The sequence below is a fragment of the Mastigoproctus giganteus genome, chromosome 10 (genome assembly GCF_048544385.1).
Source record: "Mastigoproctus giganteus isolate SK-2022 chromosome 10, ASM4854438v1, whole genome shotgun sequence".
In the NCBI taxonomy this organism is placed as follows: Eukaryota; Metazoa; Arthropoda; class Arachnida; order Uropygi; family Thelyphonidae; genus Mastigoproctus; species Mastigoproctus giganteus.
This window is the reverse complement of record NC_143584.1, coordinates 94,745,853-94,769,227: the sequence shown is the minus strand read 5'-3', so window position 1 is coordinate 94,769,227 and position 23,375 is coordinate 94,745,853. Positions and strand designations below refer to the sequence as shown.

General features: G+C 37.4%; 1 protein-coding gene across 1 annotated transcript in view; it reads right to left on the bottom strand.

Annotated features, from left to right (window-relative positions):
• The window catches only part of LOC150079165 (guanylate cyclase 32E-like), a 333,869-nt gene that overhangs the window by 136,749 nt on the left and 173,745 nt on the right, over positions 1–23,375 (bottom strand). Inside the window, exons 6-11 of the mRNA XM_090383559.1 lie at positions 22,859–23,001; positions 20,633–20,729; positions 19,948–20,017; positions 17,314–17,431; positions 15,813–15,989; positions 8,610–8,714 (exon numbers count right to left, since the gene is read on the bottom strand). Of these exons, the coding sequence (XP_090239685.1) occupies positions 8,610–8,714; positions 15,813–15,989; positions 17,314–17,431; positions 19,948–20,017; positions 20,633–20,729; positions 22,859–23,001 (710 nt within the window). The remainder of the gene's footprint in view (positions 1–8,609; positions 8,715–15,812; positions 15,990–17,313; positions 17,432–19,947; positions 20,018–20,632; positions 20,730–22,858; positions 23,002–23,375) is intronic.

The following is a 23,375-nucleotide window of genomic DNA, read 5'->3' as shown; positions in this document are numbered from 1 at the left end:
TTTTATGAAAGCGTAAGCTACCACTTGAAATAATAGCCTCATGGCCAATTTTTGTAATGATTCTTGTGGATATGCATGCCTATAAACTGTTGGTAGAGCGCCCAACCAATTCGGCCTGAAAATTTTGTATTGGTAAAAAGAATGCAGCGGAATATTTAACGCACCAGGTGGCATTATTAAACACTTTATTATAATACTTTATTAGAATATTATATTAAATACTTTATTTAATATTTAGACTGTATGTAAATCCCAAGTGGCAGATGCCCTTTTCGTAATTTCCATTACGAAAGATGGTTTTTCAGAAAAAAAGCATTCCCAAATTTATTTACCGTCAGTATGACTGTTATATTATTTTATATTATTTTTTAGTACGCACAAAGTTAGTTTTACATTTTTTTTCAACGTCTCAAACCAGATAGTAGTTTTTGTCAATCGTGTAACAGTACATATAAAAAATTCCCAATTTTACTGCAAAATTTTGAGTGTGAGCAGTTCGGCTTACTAACTTAAGAATCTTCAAAGTGCCTTCCTTCTACACACACCCACTTTCTCCAGCGGTCTTCCCCAGCTTTGAAACATTCTTTGAAGTCGTCGTGTTTGTTATAGCGCTTCGTCTTCGTCGTTTCCTTTGATGTCCTTTAAACGAGACCCCAAAGCTCTAGAGGTGGGGGAGTAGGGAGGCTGTTGCGTTAATTTTTCGTCACCAAAAACTACTGAACTGCCTGCAATCCATTTGATCCAGACGTAAGATTTAAGTGTGCGTTATGTGACAGTCATTCAATTTCATTTCGCACGAATTTTCCGATCCGGCTTGCCGGGTGGGTAAAGTGCCTGCCTGGCAACCCAAAGGTCGCGGGTTCGAATCCCGTCTCGGGCTTGGATCAGAGTACTGCAAAAAAAAACCCTGGGAGGTGCATTATGGAAACAGAAGCCGATGCACCAACAACTAACAGAGAGAAAAAAACTAGTTTTCCTTTTGATTTTTTGACGTTTTGTGACATCGTCCACTGCGAAGTTCATCTTCCAATGTTTCCTATCCGGTTTCCTATCCGTTTTTAAATCGATTAAACCATTCCTTAACTGCTATTTTCTTCAAAGCATCATCTCCATTAACTTTCTTCAATGCCTGCAGCGTTTCTGTAGCACTTTTTTTCCAGCATAAAGAACTTGATGTTAGTACACTATTCAAACTGCGAAATTCCACAATAGTACAATATTATTATTAAATAATACAAAATGAGTCAGTAGAGCAGCCTTTCTCAATCTTTTTTTTTTTTTTCTGGAGGAACCCTTGAAATAATTTTCAGATCTTAAGGAATCTCTGCATAAAAATTGTTATATCTACAGCTCGTATAATAATAATAGTCGATGCTCTTTCGAGTAGAGAATATTTTTCTGTGCATCTGTTTATTTTGGCCAACTCATTAGCCTACTCTTTTTTGTGTGGTTCCCCCTCTCCACAAAATATATCAATTCTAATGCAAGTCAGTAGTACAGGTTGAGGAAACTTCAGTTTTTCCTTTTTTTTAAATTTCCTACTTGATTTTCTTACCTTATCTCAGTAGGCCTAAAAGTCTTATCACAAATTTTTACTGTGCATGAGTAGTTTTCTTTTTCCCCTAACTAAAACTGACTTTTTAGTAAACGTTTCTTGAAAAAAAAAAAAAAAACAGGTAGTTACGCTTAGCCTACCTCCTGAATGGCAGGATACTCTTCTTTCAAAGAAATCCAGAAGGCAAAATATTCATTGCTATCCTATGGTAACTCCGCAAATTTCCACCAACATAAAGAACTATGCCATCTATCGGCACGATCGTAATAATTCAAATACTGCCCGTGGGGGTGTGGCCATCTTAGTCAGCTCAAATATCCCGACCAAGCAAATTGTTTTGCAAAATACAATTGAAGTTGTCGCCGTACGTTTGATAACCCAGATTGCTTTAACACTGGTATCAGTCTATCTCCCACCAAGTCATACCTTCTCTTACCAAGATCTTGAAAACCTGCTAATGCAATTAGTACCCCCTGTCTGTCTCTTGGGTGATTTCAATGGCCACAACCCCTTATGGGGATCGACAAAATTAGACATACATGGCCGCTTAATTGAAACCTTTCTGGATAAGGAAAACCTTACTGTTCTTAATACTGGTGCACCTACTCACATACAACTACCAACTGGACAAACCTCTGCAATCGATCTATCAATATGTTCCCCGATTCTGTTTCCAATTATAGAATGGTCTGTTATGGACGATCCCATGGGCAGCGACCATTTTCCGATTATTTGCGACCTGCTCACTGCACAACCACCATTAGTCATACCCTGCAGGAAATGGAAGTTCTCTCAAGCCAACTGGGTCAAATTTCAATCAGTTGTCACCCTGGATGAACAATATACACGAACACAGTCAATAGATGAAGCCACAGAGTATATCACTTCACATATATCTGCAGCTAAATGTTCAATTCCATTGTCGAATCCTCAATCCCGACGGCACCTTAACTATTGGTGGAATCAAGAATGCACAAAAGCTAAGAAGTTAAAAAATAAAGCGTGGAATTTATTTCGTAGATCCCAACCACAGCTAATCTTATCAATTACAAGAAACTAAGAGCAAAAGCACGTCGCACTCAAAGAGAAGCAAAGAAAAATTCTTGGATTCGGTTTGCATCTACCATAAACAGAAACACTAACTCCAGGTTAATATGGAAGAAAATCAGGCAGATTTCCGGAAAATTTCCAACCACCCCTTCACCAATTCTTGCATGGAATGGGCAAGAACTATCTGCTCCTCAAGACATTGCAAATGCCTTGGCTAAAACGTTTGCCGAAGTTTCTGCGGCATCAAATTATTCTCCGGATTTCCAGAAAATAAAGACCAAGACTGAACAACGAGCCATCAACTTTCGAACCTCAGTTTTCTTTCCATATAATCAGCCTCTTCAATATCATGAACTTATACATGTCATTAAAACAACACGCAACAGTGCCGCTGGACCAGATGGAATCTCTTACATTATGTTACAAAACCTTGGTGACAGAAATTTACAAATACTGCTGGTCTATTATAACCGGATATTTATGGAAAACATTTATCCCAGCTCTTGGCATCATGCCACAGTTCTTGCCTTTTTGAAACCGGGTAAAGATCCTACCAGTCCTAACAGTTATAGACCTATTTCTCTATCCAGTTGCCTCGGTAAATTACTTGAAAAAATGATCCATAATCGCCTTGTTTGGATCATCGAAACGCAACAACTAATTAGCAATAATCAGCATGGCTTTGGAAAGAACAGGTCCTCCTTAGATCTCATGATCAAAGCTGAGTTTGCAATTCGTAATGCCTTTGTGAAAAATGAACATCTTGTTATGGTTTCCATAGACATAGAAAAGGCATTTGATACTACCTGGCGTCGTGGCATTCTCAGTGACCTCCATGCTCTAGGTCTACGAGGCAACCTTCCTATATTCATCAGGAACTTTCTCAGGACTCGTTCGTTCCAAGTTCAATACCGCAACTCGCTTTCTATGACATTTTTACAGGAAGAAGGAGTGCCACAAGGGTCCATACTGAGTGCAACCCTGTTTGCCCTAAGAATCGATTCCATCACAAAAGATCTTCCAAATACTGTTGAGACCTACCTTTATGCCGATGATCTCTCTATTTCTTGCCATTCTCTGAATATGAGATCCATTGAACGGCAGCTGCAGATATCTTTAAATAAAGTCCAAAGGTGGGCAGAGTTAAATGGCTGTCATCTATCACAGCAGAAAACTGTTGCAATCCACTTTTGTAATCAACGGAAAATGCATACAGATCCCGAACTTCAGATGCAAAACTTTACCGTTCCAGTGACTAACAACATCAAATTCTTGGGATTAATCCTTGACAGGAAACTGAATTTCCTTGAGCACATTAAATCTGTGCGTATATCCTGCCTCAAAAAGCTGAACATACTAAGAGCTTTATCTGCCTTGTCTTGGGGAGCAGATCGTACGTCTTTGTTGCTCTTATATAGAGCATTGATCAGATCCCGATTGGATTATGGTGCTCCTCTTTATGATTCCGCCCGTAAGAGTACATTGAAATGGCTGGATCCTATACAGCATAGCGCATTGCGGATTGCACTTGGTGCTTTCAGGACATCTCCTACTCATAGTTTGTACATTGAAGCTGATGAGCCCCCCCCCCTTCACCTCCGCAGAAAACGCTGCTTCTAAAGTATGCAGCCCGAATACAAAATTGTGGTCATCATCCTGTTCAGCCATACCTCTTTAATCCACCACTTCAAAACCTCTATAGAAATAAACCCAGTAAAATAAGACCGGCAGGCTTACGCCTCATTGAGTTAATGCAAAGTTGGAATGTTCAAATTTTCAACAGGCAACATTTAATGAATTACTCCCAACTGCCATGGACTCCGCCTCCTCAGTTATATTTGGATACTTATCTTGACAAATGGGGAAAGAATCGTCTACCAACACTCAATATGAAACAACTCCATGCAAGCCATATTCAGAAATACGTTGATTTTTTGCCCATATATACTGATGGCTCCAAATCACAGTATTTCCCTCTACTATCATCTCAGCTGCCCTTCCACCTGAGTACAGCAGCTTCTCCGCAGAACTTCATGCAATAAAATTAGCTTCAGAAAACCTGAATCTCAACCCATCTGTAAAATATGTTGTATACACAGACTCTCTCAGCTCAATAACTGCAATGCAAAACTCCTCCTACAAGGCTCATCCTGTGTTAAATCAAATCGGAAGACTCCTATTACAAATTGAAGAACGTCATCAATCAGTGACCTTTTGCTGGATCCCAGCACATTCGGGGATAAAGGGTAACGAACTTGCTGATGAAAATGCTAAAAATCCGTCAACCTTTGATTTAACCTCCAGTCCGGTTCCAGCCTCTGACTACTGTCACATCATACGAACAGCAGGTTTCGCGAAGTGGAAAGAGCTATGGCACACACAAAAGAATAATAAACTCTATCAGTTGAAACAGGATCCAAAGCATTGGCGCTCTAGCACCAAAACAGTGCGAAGAGAAGAAGTGGTTCTTGCACGGGCACGTATTGGACACACATATCTGACCCACCTCCATCTGCTCAGAGGCGAAGATCCTCCTCAATGTCCATACTGTTCAGAAAATTTAACACAAACATATTCTGATTGACTGCCCTCAATATCAACAGGACAGAACATCCGTCCTGTGTTCCCTGAGAAATCTACGAGAACCAATGATATTGCAACATATTATTGGAGATGATGCAAACATCAACGAGTTTTTCTCTTATCTGAAAATAATTGGACTTTATGATAAATTCTAAAATATCTCTGTAAACGCAACCAAGCTGTTATGCCTAAATTATGTTTTTAGCTATGCTTAAATTTTGTGTTTAGCATTTTCATGTGAATAGGCGCATTATAGCCACAACAGCTTATGCGCCGATAAACCCCCATAACACACACACACACACACACACACACACACACACACACACACACACACACACACACACACACACACACACTATCCTATGAACGGCAGAATACTCTTCTTTCAAAAAAATCCAGAACTTGTCTAGGGGCAGATCAGTAAATCTCACCATGAGTGTACGATCAAACTGCAGCTCACTAAGTTCTTCCCCTTCTCTCAAAGCCAGGTTCTCGGGCTGAGCAGAAGATTCAGAGAAAGAGTTCCTCACCCAGTCATACACTTGTATTTAAGGGGAGGGAAATACTGTTCAGTTTTTTTCTGCAGTTCTTCCAGGTGGTTTTCAATAAGACTGAAAACCACCTTGCTGATACCCTTCCTTACTCAAGCCCAAGCAGCAGTGGAAACATTTCAAGATTTCCTTTTGCAACATGATTTTTCCAAAGATTCAGATTCCTTTTTAAATTCAAGAATTTTGTCACTTGAAGTCAAAACATTTTCTCCAGGGCCTTTCAGAGACTTGTTCAACTGGTTCATGTGACTTTGCTGAGTGCTTTTAAGATGAAGAACTCAAAAAAATATAGCCTACTATTTTCTTGAAAGTACTCCTGCAATTCGCCTTTCGGTCAAACACCCTGTTGAGAACTCTTCCTCTGCTAAGCCGCTGGACTTGTGCATGTATCAGGAGATTTGTGTGTTCTTTGTCCACGTTTTCACATTCTTGAGTGAACTGGTCTTTGTTTAATAAAGTTAACCATTTTTGAACTACAGAACTTTTTTTCATTTAATCTCCAAGCGTTTTTGACACCAGCACCTCTGCGAAGAAAGCAGTGTGTTGTAAGAACGTTAGGATTTTCTTTTTTTTTCCAGAGAGGCGAAACCTCTCATTGAGCTAATCATTGATGGGGCATCATCAGTACAGATGCCCAGGGCCTGATTTATATATAATCTAAACAAGCTACAGCTTAGGGCCTCTCATTACAAGAGGCCTCGCTCCATCTTAAAAAAATCCTTTTTTTATTTTTTTAAATATTGTCACAGATGAACTGTAAGAGAGAAGGGCTTCATTCATGTTATAGCTTAGGGCTACAACAAGTTTAAATCCAGCCCTGCAGATGCCAACACAGTTCCTCCAAGATAGACCTTTTGTTTCCAGATATGAAGACAAAATATTAAATATATCTTGGTCTTTGCTTGTTTCGGGCAGCTATTTGCAGCAGAAAAAGTTTTTTGAATTTCACCATCATTTACAAATCTTACAAATGCTACAGCATGACATTTATTGGTGAAATCTGTTGACTCATCAACCTGAATAGAGAAGCTGTTGTTTTTCAGTTTATTACACAAAACTTCTTTTGCATCATGTGACATGTCATCAGTATGTCAACTTATCGTACTGTTTAAGAGTGGAAATTTTTCAATTTCTCATACTGCATCTTGTCTAACATTTTAGTCACTGCAATTTTACATGCTGTCATTATTAGGTTCTCATCAACTTTGTGACTTTTCCTTTTCTGGGCAATAAATTCTCTACTAAATAACTTGCTTCCTGAGCCTTTTCACTGAATGTGACTGTTTTAAACAAAAGCTTTACTGTTTTGAGATTCCAATAGTCGTTTAAAATAATCAGTACCTTTACTTGTCAAATGTGATTTGTAGTTGTCTTTTCAATTTTGCTGGAGCCACTGCTGCATTTGTAAGTTGTTTGCCACAGACAGCGCACAATGGAATAGGACAACTTTGATTACCATCCGATGTAAAACCATTGATAAGCAGCTTTCATTGCAAAGACAGACTTGTGTCCCTTGTTGCACTAGTGCGGTGAGATGACTCAGAAGATTCTAATTTTTCATCGCTAACCTTATCAGAATTGTCCTTCTGTCTATGCCTAGAATCCTTCTCTTCCATTTCACATCTCGTCTTCAAAAATCTGACAAGTTTTTAAAACAAAGGCTAATTAAATATAAAACAGAAAGGCATAATAAATAACAAAACGCAAAAATAGGAAAATTTCACAATACACTTCATTTATTACCTACAGGGAGGTAATTCAGGAGGGAGAAGCTGACGTCACCCCTCCGCGCAATACATTAATTTTCATTTATTTACACACAATTTTATGTACATTTTCAAGATTTATACATTAATTTATATACAATTTTAAATATACATTCTCATGTGGGAACGTGTGTGTGTATTTGCGTTTCTGGGTGACTCTGGGGCTTCAAATTCCTCGTAATTTTAGTTTTCTTGGCCTGTCATACAATGGTGAATCGAAGGACGTGATCAATACCGATTATATCCACATATAGGTTAATGGCTATAATTGAGACCTGATTAGTAATTATTGATTTTTAGAGGAAGACACGTAGGCGATGAGAACGTAAGTTGTTAAAATAAGAAAATTTTTTCATGACAAAAGAATCCAATACTTTTGCGAGCGAATTTAAGAGAGAGGTGGGTCTATAATTTTGTATTACTTTTTTGGATTCCTTCTTTAAGTTTATATAACTTCGTTTTAACTCTGTTGGGTGACTTCTATGGTAAAAAATAAAACGATGGTATGAGAGTTAATTGCTTTTTATTTTACAAAACAATATAGGAATGCCATCAGGTTCGTTAACCACCTTAGTATTTTGTTAAATACTAAGGTGGTTAAATTCGTTTCAGAATATTAAATATCATATTAAATCCGTTTTAGAATATTTTATAGTGGAAATAATGATATCTGAACCCAATACCTCAAAAGTTATTGGGTTTGATCAGAGAACCACTTGTGAATCCAGAGATACACCTTAGCCGAATGGTCAGTGAGTTGGTGTTTAAGTACACGTGCCTTGAATGACCGAGGTTCAAGCCCGCGACTGCTAAATATGGTGTTGTTTCTTGTATTCTTTCGATCTTGTGAACTCTTCTGACCATGTGGTCGTCTCGGAGCATAAACAAAAAATTTATTTATTTATATATAGAAATATTCAGCAAAACTTTGCAGATGCTTTTGGGATTGAGGACTTCTTTTATAAAATAAGGTAAATGCATTTCATTCTGGCTGTCTTTTGTTGCTACAATAATCACCTGATGATTGTTTTCAGTAGATCCTTAATTTCTAAGATTCTGTTCTTATTTTAAAGGTACTTTGAGTAATGTGGATATTCTTACCTCCAGGCTTCCCCTTGCACAATGTAAAGTAAGGGTGCAGATGTTTGGTGGATCTACGCAGGCTCCAATAAATGGATTTATATTTTCATGTCTCATTTCTCTGATCTGAAAGAAAATAAAAGAAGATTTAAAACTATGTGTTTTGAAACCTAAAGAAAGAAAGCCGGTTAGAGGTGTCGAAAACAGAAAAACAGATTATAATCTGCGTTTTGTTGCTTTCTTTTAATAATAATCATTATTAATAATATGTACGTGATAAATTCCATAAAAAAGGAAAATAAAATACCGTACCAGAAATTAATCTTAAATATATTTTAAATTAATAAAATTTAAACTTAAGATTTGTGTGATATTAAAATTTAATTTTGTTTTGGAGGAGGAGGAGGAGGCTCACATATTGTGCTGCGATTGTAAAAGCCTTCTAGGAAAAGATATTTCATCACGAATTTCTAATATATATTGCTGCGTTGGGGGGGGGGGGGGGCTGAAAAACCCGGAAGAAATTACGTGAAAAACTAATTCCTATAATAAGCCGACTATAAAGAGGTATTAAAAATTACTTCAGTCTCTGACAGAATTTAAACCCAGACCTTCCCAAACGAGTGACAAGTGGCGAAACCACTATGTTGTCATCGCAGAGGACCCTCCACGAATGACGTCATAAATAGGAAAATTTCACCATCTTAAAGGGATAGAATCAGCTATTTGTAATGTGGGCGCAATATATATAATCATAAAAAATAACCAGAAAGATACTGCTAACGCCCTTGAGCTACCCGCGGAATAGTTCATTATTGTTTCATTTGTTGTGCTTATTTTACTTTGCTGTTTAATGAAGCACCCCATTAAGGTTGAGAATATTAATAGTTCCGGTTAAGAATTAACGTGTTTTTTTTTTTCTTAAATTTGTGTTTTGGATTATTTTTTCCAATGAGCAGCATTAACAACCACCGTTATGTTGACAATACCACCTTCTTTGTTATCTCTTCTGTATTGCCTTCATTTTCTTTGAAGCTTTTCTCTCTCCTTATTCTTAGCTAGCACTCAAGGCTAGCACGAAAGTAATTCAGATAGGACTGTAAGTAGGTAACTATCAAACTGTTATTGTGACCAAACTTTAAGTTATTTAGTTCAGATATTTCCAACAATCGTTTAGAAATTTGTTTCTGTTCCACAGTAAGTTCCCAATAACATCTTTGAAGACAACTCGTGCTTCTTTCTCTAGTTCATTATTCCTACAGACAGTGTAACTAGCGTTAACTTCCTAATTTAAAGCTACATAAAGATCACTTCTGCAAGTTCCTAGATGGCAGTTGAGAATTTTTCCACAAATATGCCTGAATCTGGCCAATAACTACATTTTACTTTATCAAACCCAATTTTGTATTGAAGGTAACAGAACTTTTCGTTAGGTGAAACAACTTTTCACGAATGATATTTTTCCAACAAGGTATTAACTGGGTCTGGACGGTTACATCTTCCAATTCTGACTTCTCGCTCTGCTGTTCCATTCATACAGACATTTTTCTGCAACCAGACTGCTAACGAAGTAGCATGCACAGAATTTTCAGGTCGGGTGCAAAGTCGTGGTTCATATTATGATTTTGTTGTCAGTATCACCTACAGTATCATCATCGATCGGTCCGACATAGTTCTATCAAGATTTTATGGTAGGTAAGGAATAAGCAAATTCTGTTTGTGTTGAGGGTCAAATTACAGATTGAGGATCCGAAAGAGGAGTGTCTCGTCATTCCTAGTGATGAATATATTGCCCAAACAAAATAACCAGTATTTCCATCCTTCATAGGTTCACGTCAGAGGAATTTCAAAGTGGATGGCCCTTTTTATTTTCAGACTTCATTTCCTCAATGATTGAAAGGAAAATGTACCCTCTTATTAAATGGGATCTTATAAATTTTGATTCAGATTTTCATATCATTTTAACGCCAAGTTCATCGTATTACACCGATTAATGATGTATCTCGAAATATAAAAGCATCTGTTATTCTGATCGCTAAGTATGCCTTTAAAGTAATGTCTTTCCATTAAATTATGCGTTTTGATGAGTTAAGCTTTTGATTAATTTAACTCTTAAGCATAAGACTGTTCTAAAAGAAGGTTCTTCTCATATTTAATAACATTGCATTTAAAAGAATCTTGAGGTATTATCAATTTTCGTTTACAACGCGTAATTCACCTTAGAATGCTGCTCTCCTGTATGTCTCACCATCTCTACAGGGAAGCTACCCACCCCGTTAGGCAACGTTCACGCCGTGATTTCGCTCCGCGCCCTTTCATTCTGAGCGACTGCTAATCCACAGAATTGAGGCGACGTTTACAGAAAGTAATCTCTATCGCTGATAACAAATTTAAAATAAATGTCTTTATTGTGAAGTACAGAGTTACAGCACAATATCCCATCTCGGTGACGAGCGCCAGGGTTCCACATGTAGCTTGGAGAAACTGTTATCAAAAGTATTCGATAACCACATGACATGTGCAATATCAACTAGTCTGATTAGCAGCCTGTGAGTATAAATCGAATTGCATTTTCAAACACAATACCACTTGGAGCAGAGCTTAGCGAGTCAAATACTGACAAGCAATTGGTATCTCCACTGCAAGACCTAGTGTTAAGAAAGATTTCGGATTTCATCATATCGAAGTGGAATATGAAAGGGGATGCTTAAGTTAAAATGGCCGACCAATTTTTAGAATATTTCTAAATAGTCCTGTGGAGATTGAAAGAACTCAACACGAAATTATAACTTAAACGAATTGAAATTGCACTAGCGCATAAGTTAGTGCAATTTCAACATTTTTGTACGTGGCCAACTACTTAAGTAGCTATAAATTGGCATCATTAAGTATACTGTAAGGACCCGTCCTTACATTAATTAATAAAAATTGTTAAATATTATGAGAATTTAACTGTAGTACGAATAGTGGTTTTCTGGTACAAACAACATGGATTAAGAAACACTGGAATTCAAAAATACCTTCCAGTCACTCTCTGTTTAGTAGTAGCTTGTTTGTATAGAAGTTCTTTGACGAGTGAGTGAAAGTAATATACCATGACAAATTCCCCATTAAGACAGAGGCAGATGCACCATAGTAAGGGCCAAGAGCACTTAAGTTGGCTCTCTTAGAAATTTCACGGTGGAACGCTAGTAGAGGTGGGCGACGTCACCAGGTGTGCGCGCGTGAGGTCACGGGAAGAGCTGTGACGTTTCTCAGTTGACCTGAACTTCCGCTTCTCTTTCTGGATTGTTCTGGTATGTTCGAGGTCCACGGAAGTTGGGAAGAAGACCCGCCCACGGAAGATGAGAGGAGACAAATGAGAGCACAGGAAAAGGGATGCGCAGATCTCCTATTGGCCAGGAAGAAAAGAGAGGGAATTTTGAGAGGGAGATTCTGAAGAAGTTCGTGGCATTCTGGAAAAGTTTTCGTGAGATTCGGAAGAAGTTTTCGGAGGAGGCTGAAGAAGTTCACGGAGCGGTCTGGAGAATGAATTGAAGGAGTTGGAGAACGATACTAAGCAGAGCAGTAGTCTGATTTGGGTGATAGCTGCAGACCTGAGATAGATGGAAGCAGTGATAGAAATTCTGCATATCCCGACAGCCAGTAGGAATGTTCACCTGTAAGCATGGAAGCCGTAGCAAGGAAGAATCACATCCTGAAAATTATGTAGGCAAAGCCAGTCGAATGAGTGGTCGAACCATTGACCTACTAGACAACTCCTCTATCCACGGAAGAAGAAATGCTGACCGGTAAAGAGTATGCGACCCTGATTGATTCCAGCCGTGCAGTATCCGGTAGGGAGACACCATAAATCACCGAGATCCCCAAATGAGCGCCCCCGCATTCCAGTACCTGAATGACCGATATGAAAGGAAGCCGAGCAGAGAGGAAAGTTCCAGGCCAAACATGTAAGTGCTATAGAGTTTACCGAAATAGGTGTACCTAATTTATTAAGGAGAGGACTTTAGGAGAAATAAATATATATAGTTAAGGAGGGAGATTTAAGCAATGAATATATGTATAAAAGTGTAATGTATTTAAGACGGACGTAGCCTATAATTTGAAGTGAAGCTCCTCATAATAATGCTTGATGGAAGGAGAGGGTTTAATAGATAACTGAGAATTGTTTAAAGTTGGGAAAGGTTTTTATATTATATATGAAGTTAAAGGTTGGAATTTTGATTTATAATGAGTTGATTTGTGGAGAGTATTTCTGATTTGAGTAGGGGCTAATTAAAAGTGATATATATAAAGGTATAGGGGATTAACGGTCCTGAAGGGTAATGTTAAATTGAATTGATTAATATTTCCTGTTAACCTGATTGCAGTAAAGGTGTCTAATTGAATAAATGAAATTTTCTTACAAATTGAGACACGAACTCTGAAGGTTTTTGTGAGCCAGTTCATTGGCTGGTAGTTGTTGGTGTATTATATAGACTGTTCAGAAGAAGAGTTGGAAGAATCTATGTGAAGTGAATACCACGACCTATCCAAGTCCCTGTAAAGAACACGAAGAGACACCATTGCATAATGAATAATAATGTGTATTAGAATAGGATATCTGATGATAAAACATTGGAGTTTGAACAGGATATTTACACATATAAAGGTTAATGAAATAACAAGTCACTATTATTAGTTTCTGTATGATATGTTAATAAACATTGTTTTATTTTACATTCATGTGTTGGAGTCTGTCATTCCGAAACTCAGCCAATCCTGTGGAGAAATACTTAAAATAATTAAGGTCCCCTTCGAGTCAGGTAATCTTCTGAGAACAAACAAGTCAGATGCTAAAGTGGGAGGATTGGACTACGGGGATATACATATAAAAAGGGGATAAATTATAATAATTAAAATATAAAGAAATTAGGGCAACCAAAAAAAAAAAAAAACAATAATACCAAACCCCCCACAATAAATACCCACACCCCCACAATTGGCGAGAACCCACCCCGACCCCCACAATACATCATATTGTGAATACCTTCACAACGAGTTGCCATGATATTGCTCGAATAAGAAACACTTCACCATAGGAGAAGACTATTGTTATTTATTCTCAGCGGATACCATCACCCATACGGCATCGTTTTGGATCTTATTGGCTCCTCATCAGTGGATGGGTCGGTAGGTACTCTGGTGTTGCAATGACAATAACCCAGTTGCGAAGTATAACTCCACATGATGGTGTGGAGTAATTTAGATTACAGAATAGTTTAGGGCTAAAGCCTCAGGTTACGTAGGGAGTTAACTAGCGTATAAGTTAATGCAATTGCATAATTTCTGCACGTCATTTCACCAGGCATCTCTCATATAGTGGAGTTATACTTCGCAACTCGGTTGTCATAATTGCAACACCAGCGTTACTTATTTGAGGTAGTGCAATATCATGGCAACTCGTTGTGAAGGTATTCACAATATGAAATATACTTAAATGATGTCAATTATGTACTACTTTAGCAGTTGGCTATGTACAGAAATGATGCAATTGCACCAACTTGTACGCTAGTTAACTCCAGGGACGGATTAAGGATGAAATTGACCCCCAGCCATATTTAAATTTGAGGCCCCTTTTACACACACACATATACAACAATAGGTTTTTATATTTATATTGTGAATAATAATTTCTTGATAAAAATGTAAAATAAGAGGTCAAAAATGTTTGTTGTTTGACTTGAAAAATAAAGTAATAATAAAAACAATTTCAATAGAAACTTGTAACTTTTTTTTATTTTACAATAAAAAGGTATAAGAATAAAATTTTTAAACACTTAAGTTAAGTTTAAGTATGCTTTTATATTAAATGTTTTCTTGTGGTTTATTATTATTAGAAATTTTTATTGCTACTTTAGAAAATATTTGCACTGAAAATGAGGCCCCCGGCCATGGTCGGTTTGGCAGTAGCGTTAACGGGGCCCTGGTTAACTCGATGTAACCCGAGGCTTTGGCCCTAAATTATTCTGTAATCTAAATTATTCACACCATTAGGCATCTCTCATATTATGGAGTTATACCTCGCAACTGGGTTGTCATCATTGCAAAACCAGGATACCTGCCCACCCACGTATGAGGAGCCAATAAGCTCCGAAACGGCATCGTTTGGGGTCCCTCGTTACTGCGATTAGGTAACAACAGTTTCCCTAATGCGGAAGTTGCCTATTCGGGGGATTCATGAGTGTTTAGTTCAGTGAGTGAGTATGAGGAGTAATTGTTCCTTTTCTCTTTCGACGGCATTTCTTCTTCTTCCTCTCCTACACCATTTTTCCTTTCCTAAGTCTAATAGGGACAATAAGTGGATAACAGTGTTTTATCCCATACCACTTTTCAAACGCTGCCGTATGGGTGATGGTACCCGCTGAGAATAATTAACAAGTCTTCTCCTATGGTGAAGCGTTACTTATTGGAGATAGGGCAATATCATGGCAACTCGTTGTGAGGGTATTCACAATACGAGATATACTTAATGATGCCAATTTATAACTACTTAAGTAGTTGGCCACGTACAAAAATGTTGCAATTGCACTAACTTATACGCTAGTGCAATTTCAATTCGTTTAAGTTATAATTTCGTGTTGAGTTCTTTCAAATCTCCACAGGACTATTCAGAAATATTCTAAAAATTGGTCGGCCATTTAACTTAAGCATCCCCTTTCATATTCCACTTCGATATGATGAAATCCGAAATCTTTCTTAACACTAGGTCTTGCAGTGGAGATACCCAATTGCTTGTCAGTATTTGACTCGCTAAGTTCTGCTCCAAGTGGTATTGTAATTGAAAATGCAATTCGATTTATACTCATATTCGATATTTTTTGTGAGTTACGTCACGCAATAATTAAGAAAAGTCATTTAGCGATGGAATGGAACATTATACATTAAAAAAGTCAGACAAAAATTCTTCCGCGGGTCTTTAGACATCGCATTTGAATAATGAAACCTGGACGTTTCAATAAAATTATGGAATAAAATTGCAAAATGAGATGAACGTTTCAATAGATTTATTTATATTTGGAAGGACAAATAAAGATTTATAATTCATTAAATAACTTATTTAGGAATTATACGTATTACTATCAGTATGCATAGAGAACTATCGAAATTTTCGTATGAGCCTTCAGTGTGAAAAAGCTTTGCGTTTAGTTAATAAAAATTATTTTTATTAACTGAGGCTCTTACCTTAATCATTTCTTTCCTGAGACTCCTTGTTATATCGATGCTTTTCTTGTATACCGGTTTGATATACACCACATTTCCCTTGTAGAAACCCATCTTGGATATTGTGCGGCCTGTAATGGAGTCTTCATCCTTAGCATCTGGCAACGGACTCAAGCGACTTGTCTCAAGACCGTGTAACTGGAAAACAATATCAACCGAGAAGTTCATAATAAACTGCAGCTCATCTGTTTCCAATACTGAAGATTTAATAACTAAATTGATTAAGAAAAATGAACTTAAAAAAATCATGACATGTTTGTGCAGCTACTGAATCGGAATGAATGGATTTTACCAATTGTTTTGTTTCTTCTTGAAGTGTATATCCCAGGTTTTCAGATAACAGAGTAGTCACGTTTTTCTAGGAAAAATAAAGTGTGTGATTGCTTTTCGAATGGGGAAACGCTAGAAAAATATTTCCACATCTGAGAGAGTGGTTAGCAAACATCGTAGTTATTGACAGTGGATTAGAGTAAGCTTTAAGATTAATACTACTGGGATACTATTAGAAGGTACGCTTGAGAGATACGCATTTCTTATTAATTCGTTTGGTGTCTTGTGGAGTTTGAAAGGCCACTTAGCGCACTTAATTTATATGGATCTTCTATTCAGTGGATATTCTTAAAAATTAAACATTTCAGAGGATAAACTGAACTTCAATTATTTCTTTTCAATTTTTAAAGTAGAAATTAATGGCGAATCAGTAGTTTATGAAATCATTAAAACTCGATTTTGAAATGGTGATGCACCGCAGAGATATCAGCAATTGGATAGTTATACGTAATAATTCAAAAGTTAAAAGTACATTATGTATGAAGCGCGAGTAATCCTCTAATGACTTGCTGTTCACACGTAAGCAACAGACATCGGGGAATTAGCGACTATTTTGCAACATTTTTAAAGAAAGAGTTGAGGAAACTTTTTCCCCTAAAAACAAGAAAGGTATATGACCTTTTCTTCTGTCCTACCAGACTTCAATTCGTTCGTCATTGATTGAATTTAAAATGGGAACAACGCTGGACTGTGTTTTCATTGCATTTTGCTATAAAATCATCAGTTTTTTTTCTACGAATTTTGATTAGTAGATATTTCCAGAGTGAGCGAATGATTGATGTAAATGCAGGCTTTACGCGTTTGACAGTGTAAAAATAAGAAAAATTAAATAACATTTTTATCTATTCATTCAAAAGTTATTCGACACTGATGGAATAATAATAGAGAGTAAAGAAATAACATAGCAAGGCATGGATATTTGTACCCCATAATTCTCTTTAGTCCTTTGGTGTTAAAGAAGCTTCAGTAATTTTTTTTTTATTTAGACTCTTACTCAGTAACGTTCATATAAAAGTCTTATTTTCAAATTGTTTCGGAGATGGGACGATTGAGTGTGCAATTCACATTCCAATACATTTGACAGAGAAAATAAAATTTACTTTTAGAATCGTTTAACTACACTGAGCCTTACCTGTTTATAGCCCTTCAGATTCTGTAGCGTACTGTCGGAATTTGTCCTCAGCAAAAGGACGTCTTTCAGATCGACCTTCCACAGAAGACGAGCCAATTTTTGTTCGTATCTGTAGTGACTGCAGAAAAACAAATGTTTTATCAAATTTCCGCAAAGAAACAAATTCTACATAACACAATATATGAGAAGTATTAAAGTAATTTCAGCGCCTATTCGAATTGCTCTTTGGTTCGATTACAATGCATTCCTTCGAGATGTCACTGGCTGTGAATGTAACGCACAGATAAGTAGATCCACGATTTATATTTTTCTACGACTTTTATCTTTTCCTATCACCTAGAAAAACTCATTTACCGAGTGATAAGTAGTCGAGAGTCAAAGTTGCAATCTTATTTCTTTTTCATAACACTGACCTTCTGCTCATTTTAGTAAAATTTCTTTCCTTTTCTGGATTTATAGGTATTCATTGTCAAAATGATTAATTATAAACCCCTCTGACTTGTGGTTATGCCGGAGTATAAACAGAATATTTTATTTCCTTGTGGTACACTACAAAAAGTGAAACGTTTTCTTTCATTGTTATTTGGGCAGGCTGCATATATCAACTGGAAGAGTAGATAGGGATTGTCTTATTTTTGAGCCGGCTGTATCTTAGTGGTTACAGTACGAGATAAGTCCTTGGAGAATCTATTTTACTGACTATCACTATACAATAAAATTGGTGGTCTGGCGTTAAGAGTGCCAGATCAACCCAGTATTTGTAACAGGAGAGGAACTTAAATATTTTGGTTGTTCGGTAGCGGGTGTTTCGTGTTTGAATTACCACAAATTGTCATCTCTGTTTATTTAGTTTCATTAGGCTATTTCCCCATGCGTGCTTCTATGGATTCCAATGAGGCGGTTGTTATATTTTGAATAGTTTACCGAGCCCGTTGTTAAAAGAATTAGATATGTGTGATGAGTGATTTGTCTGTCTTAGCGAGCCCACTGTTACTTAAATGGTAACACATCACACTCTATTTGTTGCTAAGTATAGCTTTGCATTTTTTTTTGTCGGTTCTGCTAGTGTTGCTGGACTTTGCACTTATTAAACATGTTAGCTTGTCTGCTTAGAATGAAGTGTTTATTACTGTTTTCATTTTAGACATTTAGGATGACTGATTATCCTTCTTTTGTGGAGAAAGGAAACTTTTTAAAAGTGCAATTAGAATTTTCCAATACAGGGTGTCTACGTGACACCTTTTTAAACACGGAATAAATATAATCTGCAGATGAGGGCGTATAATTTAACTCACTTGTTTTGAATATTGTAAGGAAACTGAAAAAAATTATTACAACAGATTATTTTTTTTATGTTCCTGATGAGGGCAGGAACCTGAGAACTCAGCAAATGAAAATAACGGTACCTCAAGAGAAGGCCCCGTAGATTTCAGATCGGGTGCCAGCGGGCACCATTAAGTAGACCATCGATACATAAATTCATGGACATTGGAAGTGTCTGTCTCACGACGTCTGCGATCCGCGTGATTGTGGATTGGATCCGAAAATCATTTGTGCATAGTCCTCAGAAATCTGTATACACGTGTAGCTGGGAATTACAATTCCACAGTGCACAAGGTGATACATAGGCTCACGAGAATGCTACGTATTCAGCTCCTTTCCTCAGATGAATGATATTCTAAGATGACGCTACTATCCATGTCTTAGGGGAAGTCAACCGTCACAAGCTTAGAATCTGGGGCTCCGAAAATCCTCAACGTGACAGCCCCAAGACAAATTTGCGGAATCATAGACCACCTTGTGGCGGGACCATTTTTATTTGACGAATTTACCATCAATGAAAACAGTTACCACCTACAAATGTTGCGGAATCATGTTATTCATTAGTTGTCTAACCATGGTGCTTTTCCACATTGGGGAAAGGAGGTTCGAGATTATTGATGTAACATTTCCAGTCGTTGAAGGTGGCCCAGTCACTTGCGCCTTCCCTTTTCCTGACATGACCACTACCAGTACGGATTTATCAAAGATCGCTGTGTGTTCGGAAAGAAACTATAAGCAATATAGGAGCAACAGCAGAAGATCACTAATGCTGTTGTGAAGAACTAGAGTACCGCCTTGATATTTTCTAGATGACAAGAGAAGTCCATATTGAAATGGTCTAATGATGACAATAAGTGAAAAATCTTTAGGCCGTGTTCTTCACAAAGCAAATCTTAAAGTGTGTTCTCGTTACCTTTTTCACAGCGATTCTAAATGTAAAGGTTTCGTGTAGACGCCAGTTAACCAACGACATTTCCCTATACTTAAGGGAAAAGCGACACAGATCCCCTGATGACTGGACGGAAAATGGATAAGTTTTAGTTTATATTTCTTGCGTATAGGCTTCCACAGCTGAACAAGCATGGAACGGAAAGTCTGCTCTAATTACTGAAAGCCAAGTTTTCATCTGCTTTCAATCTGTATTCAATGTATGTACTCAGAAGTATCTAGTAACGTATATAATTAAAAAGAATCGACTGCACTAGTTCGCGCGTGGTGGATAGTTCCACTCTACTTAATCTACATTGAAAGAATAAATAAATTGATATTTCTATGACTGATTCCTAATTTGCTAACCAGAGGAGAACTTACCGGAAGATGAAAAACCCAGCGATTATCACTACGGTAGCACACACGGAACAGATGATTATCAGTCTCCAGTCTGTAATAAGAAAGAGTAATGTCAAAGACCGTACGTGGTAGTGATGAACACGCGGTTATTCATATGGACTTAAATTTATAACTTGAATTGATTGCCCCATTCATACTCTTCAGATCTTGCATAAAACATGCACTAATATGGTTTTAGAGATAGTCTCTCCTTTGTTATGAGAATTAGCTACGATCCGAAATGATTTTCCACGTTTTTTTTGTTCATTTCTCATAGTAAGATGTCTCGAGTATACGAACTCGAGACTTTCCAGCGGAACGAAAAATTGGACAATTGTGTATGCTTATTGTTTTATTGTACATCTGGCAACGGAGCCATGTGAAGAGTTGGGCCGTCCCATCTAGGTGTTCCAGAACACTGTTCAGTTTATGATCGTGAAGCTGAATACTACCGATAACTTAAAAAAAAAAAAGAGAAAAACTGTATTTTGTGCGTGCTTCTACCCAAAAGTAATAAGAAGTAGTTTCTCAACACTGAAATTGACTGCACATATTCTTACGAGTGTTACGATAATCTGTTATTAATGAACTCAATAGCAAATTCTATTTCTTTCTCTCACTCATTCACGCTCAAACAACGTTTAGACAAAGTGAGAAAATATCGTACCCGGTTTGTAGACACAGTACTCATCATAAAATCCACACTTCGGTTCACCCCTTGGCGGTCCTGCAATCCAATTAATCTCCCTGTGTAACTTGAAGGACTATAGAAATAAAAAGAAAATTTGCAATTAATAAATGCAAGGAATGTTCTACGTATGGTATTTTTCGAGTAATATGTACACGCGATAGTAAAGATGTCACGATGATGAGATATTCTGTCATCTCGATCCGAAATCGCGTACCTTACTTCGATATACATAAGGTTGCATCTACACTTACTGGCCAGAAAAATTAGGAACATTTTGTAGTTCGCGTCGACAGATAATTAAATTTACGGTATGCAAATATAAGCTGTCACGTGATGTGATCACAAGTTCCTTGGTGTCAGATAAATACTGCGCACTTTCCAGGAGCTTCTTGGTCGATCCGGTCATGGGAGGACAGGTACTATTTTTGATTTTCAGAAAGGTATTATTGTTGGAGGACGTCTAGCAGCAACCACAACTGAGAAAACAAAGGAAATCGTTGGTGTATCGAAAGCAACCATCTCAAAAGTATACAATGAGTGGAAGAGAAAGGAGAATGCAACTCTAAAGGAAAAAATTCAGCAGAAAGTCGGTACTCTTTAAGAAAGAGACAGCAAGAACTTAAGAGTGTACGCCAGAATAGAAAGTCCAGTGTGCAGAAAATTACTGAAAAATTCAATTTAGGCAAAGAAAGAACTGTGTGGCGGGAGTTGAATTTGGGAGTCTTATGTCTATACGAAGGCTGCTTCCTTCTGTGAAACATCAAAAGATTCGACTGAAGTGGCGTTGCCAAGACTATAAACTGGAACAGTGGAAAAAGATCATGAGCTGGATTTACACTTTTTTTTTTTTTTTTTTTTTTTTTTGCACCAATGGTAGGATGAAAGCATGACCTGATTCTCACGAATCAATCCGTGCATCCAGCCTCTCGTGTGTTTACTACTCAAGCGACTGGAGGTGGTTCAGACTGTTCCGCTCATACCGTCAGAGATCAAATTACCTCTAATAAATATCTTTCTGTCGTGTGGGACCAACTTCGCCCTGCAATGCTTCATTTTTACCCGGGTTGCAACGTCGTCTTTCAAGACGACAACGAAACTGTCCTCGTTACAAAAAAGGGTATCTGATTGGGTTCGAGGAACACTCCCAAGATTTCTATCCACTCTGGCCGCCTCCTTCTCCAGATTCAGAATCCAATTCAGAATGTCTGGAATATGTTGGAAAGGGCAGTTCAGCGTCATGCGTATTGAATAAATGTTTCTAATTTTATTAGCCGGTAAGTGTATACTGTTGTGCAATAACTGTACTTGGATATTTGCTATTAAAGCTGCTGTGTGTGTGGGGGGGGCGTGTATCGTGTATTCTGTGTTGTCTTTTCGGCAAACTTATCTTCATTAGTAATAAATACTCAGCAGGAAAACCGTTCGTGGAGCCTTTAAAACAGAACACTTTTTCATCTTTGGGATACAAAAATGTTTACATTAATTCATGAGGCGCGTTATTTTCTTAAACATTTCTGCTCGCCTCTGTTAAGTAAGAGACATGGCTCTAATGGTGTGTTAGAATCTTATAACATGAATACTTGGAAAAGTAATTTTTAAAAGAATTGGAAACTGCATATTTAATATCTTGATTCTTGAAATTTAATAAAAGTTTCAGGAGTTAAATTTTATCATTTCTTAACGAAACACATCTGAAAAAAAAATTTTTTTAAAATTTCAGTTCACCGCAAATTGGGAAATACTCGCGTATTTGATAGAGGGGAAGTTGATTTTTCGAAAGATAGTAAGAATGCAGCGTGGAGCAGAAAAGGGCTGCTGGTCATACTCGTATGTAAGAAATAAAGTCCCTGATTACCGTGTGCAGGGGCACTGACTGAAAAAAAGTTGAACACGATTTAAACAGAAACAGAGATGAAACGCAAGAAGTATAACAACTGTCCTGACAGGTTTCTCATTCAGCCACTCGAAAAATGTTCAAAGCTAAATCGAATCACAATTTGCACAGTTCGGTTAGCAAGTTATTAAATTCAAAATTATATCTGATCAGTAAACTTCGCACGCGATTGAAAGAAAACGGAGAAAAGAAAGTATAACTTGTTCTTGCATGCGGATGATATTTTCGTTATTACATGTGCAGGAGGGTGATATGTTTATTGTACTGAACTTTAATGTAATGTTCAAATATATAAATTGCATACTTACCGGAAGTCCCTCTAAATCGTCATGAGTAAATCCCCCAACAGGATGCATACCCGCTCCTTTCTTATCTTCCCTCAGAGCCAGAACTGTGTAATTTCCTTCGGCATCCCCGTTGTTATCAATCGTCATGCTTAAACCCGTAATACCTGGAGGGGCAAAAACATATCTTTCATTTTGCAGTGTCGCTGAAAAACAAATATTGTCTACAATACAATAATAATAAAAAAGGTAAACCGCAGTCATCATCAATCACTGCAGGATGGAAGCCTCCTCAACGATTCACGTTGAGGAGGCTTCCATCCAACGATTCATGTTGAGGGAAACGGACCATAGTCTGCCACACTGGTCCAGTGCAGGTTGGCAGATCGACCGTATTTAGTAGTCAGGGGCTTGAACCCCCGGTCTACATAAATAGCGGTACAAATAAGATATATTTGTTTGTTTAATGCTATCGGCATCAGCTGTGTAATTTGTAATGATTTATCGCGCTTCCATCTTCAGTGTTACCGCATGAGTTTTA